This window comes from Alligator sinensis, unplaced genomic scaffold (assembly GCF_000455745.1).
Source record: "Alligator sinensis unplaced genomic scaffold, ASM45574v1 scaffold602_1, whole genome shotgun sequence".
Lineage (NCBI taxonomy): Eukaryota > Metazoa > Chordata > Crocodylia > Alligatoridae > Alligator > Alligator sinensis.
The window spans coordinates 1,202,222-1,210,168 of record NW_005841976.1 but is presented as its reverse complement, the minus strand read 5'-3'; the positions used below and the strand labels follow the sequence as shown (position 1 = coordinate 1,210,168).

Here is a 7,947-nt window from a genome sequence, read left to right as displayed (position 1 = left end):
CCCTGCCACCCTCCCTCCACACAAACTCCATACCCACACACATTCTCCACATCCACACACACACACCCACCCTCCCCACAAACCCCATACCCACACCCTCCACACCTATCCACCCCTCCACAAACACCACACACACATCCACACTCACACCCACACCTACGTCCTCCCCCACAACCACATACACACATACCCACACACATACACCCACAGCCCCCCAGAAACCCTGTACTCGCCCACCCACCCATACCTCCATACCTCTCAATACCACCCCCCCAATATACACAAGTAAGACTTCATTTTAAGTTATTGTGCAAACACCTCTATGTACACTATGCAAACACATATACATCTGGCCAAAAATCTTCAAAGATTTGTGAAATATAATTAATGTCTGTTGTTTGATTTTTAGAATATAATTTGGTTTTTTTCTGGTTCCAAGATGGCAACTCCCCTTGCCAAAAAGGGCTAGGAAACAGAAATTCAAAAAGCCTGAGCCTGAATTGATTCAACCGTTGCAGGTTAGTATAACCTGGCTAGGCTGAACCAGTTTCCAACTGTGCGGACAATCCCTCTGGACTGAGGAAACTCAGGCACATGCCTGCAGTGGCTCAGGCTGGAACCCCTGGGGTTGCTAGAGCAGCCCTCCCTTCCCATGCACAGAGCTAAACTGAGTGGGGTGTGGCCAGGCCCCAGAAGGACTCTGATTAGGAATGGGTGTGAACCCCCACCCTGCCTGCAGTCCCAGGCCTTTTCCCGTGCTGGCTGCTCAAGGGGAGGAAGTGTTGCTAGCCTGCAGCCCTGGGCTAGCACTTGGAGGCACAAGGGAGTGTGCAGTGCATACATCTGTTGATGATACAGAGTATTTTTTCTTTCCCTCCTTGCTTCTGTGTACAGTACTGTCTGCAGCAAACTGATAGGCAAGCAAGGTTGGGGGGGAGCTGATAACAGTGTTTATCACCCTTATCTCAGTGTTTATTGCCCCATTGAGAAAACAGAGACATTTACCAGCTATCTGTTGATTCAGCACAGACCCAGCATGTGGTCTCCTAGCTAATACACAGATACCTTTTCCCAAGGCAGAGGGGAGGGGGTAATTCCTGTTTAGCAGGGAGTGGTGAGAGGGAGCAGAGAAGCAAAATGCTCTTAAACAACTTTTCCAAGGAAGGACATTAATGTACGTGTTGAATAGCTCCAAAAAGCCTGTCTGCCTTGGTCGTCTCCTACAGCACAGACTGAAGCCAGCATGTGGTCCGCTAGCTAATGCTGTGTGTCTGTGAGGGACTGGGGAATGCCTGCTTAGCACAGAGTGAGGAGGGCAGTGTGGGGAGCCAGGCAGATGCTTGCAGAGACTGCCGAGCTCCAGCAAGGTGCAGAATACGTGTTGAATAGCTCCAAAAAGCCTGTCTGCCTTGGTCGTCTCCTACAGCACAGACTGAAGCCAGCATGTGGTCCGCTAGCTAATGCTGTGTGTCTGTGAGGGACTGGGGAATGCCTGCTTAGCACAGAGTGAGGAGGGCAGTGTGGGGAGCCAGGCAGATGCTTGCAGAGACTGCCGAGCTCCAGCAAGGTGCAGAATGGAGCGGCCAGCCCTGCTGTGGAGCAGAGAGCCCTGCACAGCCAGAGAGCATGCTGGGATGTTGGGGGTCTCTGGTTTATCTTAAACCAGCAAGGGGTCTGGGACAGACATTACATAAACTGGTTTGAGCCAAATCAGTTAAGTCCAATACTATATTCAACCAGGTTTATCTCAAACTGGTTTAAACCATTTTCAAACTGGTTTATGTGCACTGAACTTCTGTTCTGTTACAGGTTTAAACCAGTTTCTGATCACTTAAACCAGTTTATGTGTAATGTCTGTCCCTATCCCAGGAGTACTTCCAGTGGTAAAAGGGAGGGACTTCTGATGGCAAAGGTCAGGGCATAGTGGACAGGACTTCTGGTTCCATTGGTCTTGCTTGACCAATCTCATTTCCTTCTACGACCAGGTGACCTATCACCTGGACAAGGGAGAAGAGATTGATGTCATATATCTTGACTTCAAAAAAGCCTTCGATCTGGTATCCCATGATCACCTCTTGGTGAAACTGGCCAATTGTCACCTTGGGTCCACCACGATCCACTGGCTGGAAAATTGGCTCCGTGGTTGGACCCAGAGGGTAGTAATTGATGGAAGTCACTCATCATGGTGTCCTGTGACCAGTGGGGTCCCCCAAGGCTCTGTCCTTGGATCCATACCATTCAACATCTTGAGAATCTGATGGTGTTCAACGCCGATAAATGCAAGGTTCTCCACCTTGGGAAGAAAAACCCTCAGCATCCTTATAGGCTCAGCAGTGCTATGTTGGCTAGCACTATGGAAGAAAGAGACTTGGGGGTCATCATTGACCACAAGATGAACATGAGCCTGCAATGCGATGCGGCGGCTAGTAAAGCGACCAAAACGCTGGCTTTCATCCATAGATGCTTCTCAAGCAAATCCCGGGACGTCATTCTCCCCTTGTACTCGGCCTTAGTGATTCCGCAGCTGGAGTACTGTGTCCAGTTTTGGGCTCCACAATTCAAAAAGGATGTGGAGAAGCTTGAGAGAGTCCAGAGAAGAGCCACGCGCATGATCAGAGGTCAGGGAAGCAGACCCTACGATGACAGGCTGAGAGCCCTGGGGCTCTTTAGCCTGGAAAAGCACAGGCTCAGGGGTGATCTGATGGCCACCTACAAGTTTATCAGGGGTGACCACCAGTATCTGGGGGAGCGTTTGTTCACCAGAGCGCCCCAAGGGATGACGACTAGGTCGAATGGTCGTAAACTACTACAAGACCGTTTCAGGCTGGACATAAGGAAGAATTTCTTTACTGTCCGAGCCCCCAAGGTTTGGAACAGCCTGCCACCAGAGGTGGTTCAAGCGCCTGCCTTGAACACCTTCAAGAGCAAACTGGATGCTTATCTTGCTGGGATCCTATGACCCCAGCTGGGATCCTATGACCCCAGCTGACTTCCTGCCCTTTGGGCGGGGGGCTGGACTCGATGATCTTCCGAGGTGCCTTCCAGCCCTGATGTCTATGAAATCCATGATGGTTACCAGGGGGCGGGGCACCTGTCAAGGGGTAGGGCTACCCTTGCGGCCCTTGACAGCTAGCCAAAACTTAACTGGCCTTTCAGCCAAAATAATTGCCCACCCCTGAATTAACAGGTATGTTGATAAAGAAAATAGAAGCATGTTCTCCCCTGTGCTCAGGCCTGTGTTAGACCTCAGCATGAGGTGAATGTTGTACATAAAGAAGTTGAGAGATGCTGACAAAACAGAATAGGAAAGTTTACTCTGAGGCAGTCCATGCCATCCTGGAAACTGGAGACCAGACATTCATAAGTCATTGAATCCGTCTTTTTGCCAAATTTAGCATGATATCACATGTTCAATGTAACACTTGTGAAGTGCAACTAAAATGTATGCGCTTCACACATGTGAAGTGCCCTTGTGGGATTGCAAAATTATTCCCTTTCAGTGAGGGTTCTCACCTAACACTAACAGGCTCCAGGGAGTTGCAACTGTTGCAGGTGAGCATGTGATAAGGCCCTTCCTGCATGGACATACTTGCAGAGCTGCTAATCAAACAACTGGATGAACATGAAATTAAATCCTGTTTTATTTTTACTTCTAAAGTAACTGCACTTCACAGCTGGTCCTGTGTGTAACACACAATGTACAAAAAGCACTTTTGACTTAATTTCTTTATTCCAGTTTTAGAATTGAACACATGGCATAATTTTATGCTCTGTATTTTAAGTCTTACCTAATAGCTGCCTTTCGTGTGTGTGTAAGACCAGAGGGAGGTGACACAATAAATCTCTCTTCTCCTGACATTTTTATATCTCCTTGAGGACAATGCCGAAAGACACTGGTGAACAGAACAATTTCTTCAAGGTAGCACAGTACTAGCTGTTGCGGGACTGAGACTATAGGCATATATCCCTTTCCACAAAGACCAAAAGACTAGGTTTAGGGGAGTCAGGCAGAACCCATTTAAAGGCTGGTAGATGTCCCAGAGAAAGCACACACCTTGCACCAAAAATTCTGTCTAAAGCAGGATTTTCCCCGCCTGCTCCTCCTGGAGAAAACCCAGCCTCCATCGGAAATGAATAGTGCATGCCTCAGGACACAGACATAGCCCTTAATTTATCTTTCAGCTCTTCTGCTAAACTTCACACTTACATAAGACTTCAGGGTGCCATAGAAATGCTCTGTCCACCATGCTGCAATCAAAAATACTCTATTAGTGCTGGTCCATGAGCTTCTCTTTCTCTCCCAAGTGATAAATTGATGTGTTTAAACTGTTTAACTAGCAACAAATGCATCTACAACTCAAATCCAAGTTCCTTATGTCACCATATTGCCTTGCAGCTACTTCACTAATTTCTCTCTATTAGTAGCATGACTTGCCTTTCTCTTGGCTGTCCCTCTTAATATGTGTTATCCTTGAGATCATCTATATTGGTGTGTCCTACACAAGTTTCGTTCTGAGTTAGGAGAGCAACGCTTTCTTTATATACACATTGAGAAAGTGGTGGAGAAGTACAGCTAACTGTGTTTATTTCGATATCATTATTGGTACATATGATGCACTGTTACAGTATATCTGATGCAGTGTCTACTCAAGGCTGGTACTGAAGTCAGTGAGTGCTTCGACTGTAGATAGTCCTATTTGTGTTGATATAAGAGTCTTTTGCACGTGACTCAAAGGGTTCATAGTGTAAAAGATATGGCTACTTTTCTTGAAGTCGGTGTGATTGCTGGTGTTGTGTTCAATGTGAAAAGCCAGGATTTTTTAATTGCCTTCGGTGAATTGAAAGGTAGGGGAAGGTGAAAGGCTTTGAAGCAGCAGGGTTTGAATGTGGATTTTATTCTAAAGTGGCAGAAGACCAGCAGCTCCATTTGTTTAGAGTCTGGCAATGCATCTCAGTCAATCAGTCATGGTCCACCTGTGCCTAGAGGGCCTACTGGATTAGTGTGGGAAAGGCACACAGCGTTTGGCTGCCAACAGCATGCAAGAGACTGATGTGGCCAGCATTCATATCTGGCTCCCTCCGACTCCCAAGCCCAAATGACCACATATTTGAATGGCTTGACTGGTGTCAATGTTGAGCAGCACCTCAACTCTCACCTCTGGAGCTCTAATAGGATACCCAAGCTGGGCAAACTCTCAGCATCTTATGCTCATATTGTCAACCGGGCTCTGCTACTGCACTGGCATCACTATACAACTAAAGTCCAGTAGAGAAAAATGTATCCCATACAATGCATCTTCAAAAATCAACAACATGAAATGTGTCACCTGATGAAACACCCCTGATACTACAGTGGTAGAGATGGTTAGGAAACCTGATGCTGTTTTTAGTAGGTGGAGTGGGTGGTACTCTTTCCTGGTGGATAAGGGAGAATGTGATGGATTTCTACATTATGTCCATGTGTATATTTGTTTCTATTAAGTTTTCTATGATTCATTTTATATGTCTAAATACATTTTCACAGTAACCTCTGAAATGCATTATAATGAAGATGTGATTTTTTTTTTTTATTATTGTAATTGCTCTTGAATAACCTGAGATACTATGCTTCCTCTACAGGAGTTATCTACACGGCTGATGTTCTTGACCGAGAGACAACCAAATCCTATTGGCTAACAGTGTATGCAACTGACCGGGGTGTTGTCCCTCTCTACACTACCATTGAGGTCTATGTTGAAGTTGAGGATGTGAATGACAATGCTCCTCTGACCTCAGAACCCATTTATTACCCAGCTGTCATGGAAAACTCCCCTAAGGATGTATCTGTCATTCAAATCCAGGCTGAGGATCCTGACTCTAGCACCAATGAAAAACTGGTCTATAGGATTACAAGTGGAAACCCTCAAAACTTCTTTGTAATCAATCCCAAAACAGGTAAGATGCTGCTGCTTTGTGTTTCTTAATTAATGTTTTTTTGTGATTATCAGCTGCTTTCATTGGTGGCTGTTTTGCAGGGGACTCTGAAGCTGTGGTTTAGGTTTTAATTTTTGGAAAGTTACCCCTTTTTTTCTCCAGCAGTCAAGACTCAAATTCATATTCATTGAATTACCCTGAAAAACATACCTAATCATTATGTAAGGCTCCTAATAAGGGGGTATTATTCCCTTTTGAGCCCACAAACACTGCATTTGCAGATGATACTATGCAGACAATGTTTTCTTTGTGCTGTTGTAATGATCTTTGTCTTATTGATCATGGAATAGCTTAATGGTTTGACTGCTAGCTGCACCTAAAGGAATGGGATGTGTAGTACTAACCATGTATACTGCTACCTGCGGTTAGGGCTATTGAAGTCCATGGGACAAATCTATTGTGCTTCTGTGGAGCACCACGGAAGTCAGTTGCCCTATACTTGTCAAAAACATGTTATTAGGCTTAATATAGCAGTAATTGGCTGTGATTCTACAGTTGGTGTTATACAGCAAGCCAGTCTAGATGATCTAATGGTCCCTCTGGCCTTAAAAAAAAATCTGTGAATCTATATTGTTTTACACTAGCTGGGCATCTGACCCTATGTGCCCTGTTAAAGATTTGCTGCCGTCTGCTTCACTATTTTGATAAAGTGGCACTGAAGTCACCTATTAGATAACTCAGGTGCCAACTCAGCAGTGCGGCTTAAGCCTTTGCATATTAGCTTCTACATGTGTGCTTGAAAGATTTGCCGAATTGAGACACTGTGGCTGGGGACAGGCATTACACATAAACTGGTTTAAATGATCAGAAACTAGTTTAAACCTGTAACAGAACAAACATTCAGTGCACATAAACCAGTCTGAATAGGGCTGAAACTGGTTTGCGATAAACCTGGTTGAATGTAGTATCAGACTTAACTGATTCAGCTCAAACCGGTTTATGCAATATCTGTCCCAGACCCCTTGCTGGTTTAAGATAAACTAGAGACCCCCAGCATCCTGGCATCCTCTCTGGGCAGGGCTCTGCTCTGCTGCAGATCTGAGCTGCCCCCGCCCCTCTGCTCTCTAGCCAAAGCAGGGACAGGAGATGGCGAAACACCGGACAGGATGGCCCTGTTAAGGCAAAATGGGCAGGAAGGGGATTAATTCTTCCCTCCTTCCTCTTCTTCCCCACTGAAGCTAAGGTCTGCCTGTCAGCTGGGGAGCAGAGGGTAGGGGGCTGTGGCAGTGGCCCCTGGGGCTGGCAGACCCCAGCTGCAAGACATTAGGGACCAGAAGGGACAGAGGGAGGAATTAACTCTTCTCCTTGCCCCCTTCACCTTAATGGCGCCATGCCTGGACAGTTGTCCTGCGGAGCAGGGAGGAGGGCTCTCTTCTGCACTGCAGGCGGACTCTTTACCCTCCTCCTCCTCCCCCCAGAGTCGGGAAGGGGGACTTTGTTGGGTGCTGGAAGGGGACTGCTCCTCCTCCCTCCACCTCCCCGAGGGCTGGGGGTGTGGCTCTATGCAAGGCTTCCCGGTCCTGGCAGGAGACTTTCCCTGCTCGAAACCGCCTGCTCCTGCAGCTGCGGCTCTGGCTGCGACTTTTACATCCACTCCCCACACCCTGGCTAGGCAGAGCCCCCACGGGGAGGAAGGTGAAAAGTCCCCCTCCAGAGTTGGGGCTGGGCCAGGCAGCCTCACATAGAGCTCCCCTCATAGTTTCATAGTTTCATAATTTCTAGGGTCGGAAGGGACCTGGGCAGATTATCTAGTCCGACCCCCTGCCATGGCAGGAAAGAATACTGGGGGCAAACGACCCCAGCAAGATGGTCATCTAACCTCCTCTTAAAAACCCCCAGGGTGGGAGCCTGCACCACCTCACTTGGAAGCTGGTTCCAGACCCTAGCCGCCCTGACCGTGAAGTAGCGCCTCCTGATGTCCAACTTAAACCTTCCCTCCGCCAGCTTGTGACCGTTATTCCTGGTCACTCCTGG

At 47.2% G+C, this 7,947-nt stretch overlaps 1 protein-coding gene across 1 annotated transcript in view; it reads left to right on the top strand.

Moving 5' to 3' along the window:
* The window catches only part of LOC102385662 (protocadherin Fat 3), a 641,364-nt gene that overhangs the window by 296,600 nt on the left and 336,817 nt on the right, over positions 1-7,947 (top strand). Inside the window, 1 exon segment of the mRNA XM_025200838.1 lies at positions 5,620-5,934. Coding sequence (XP_025056623.1) covers positions 5,620-5,934 — 315 coding nt within the window.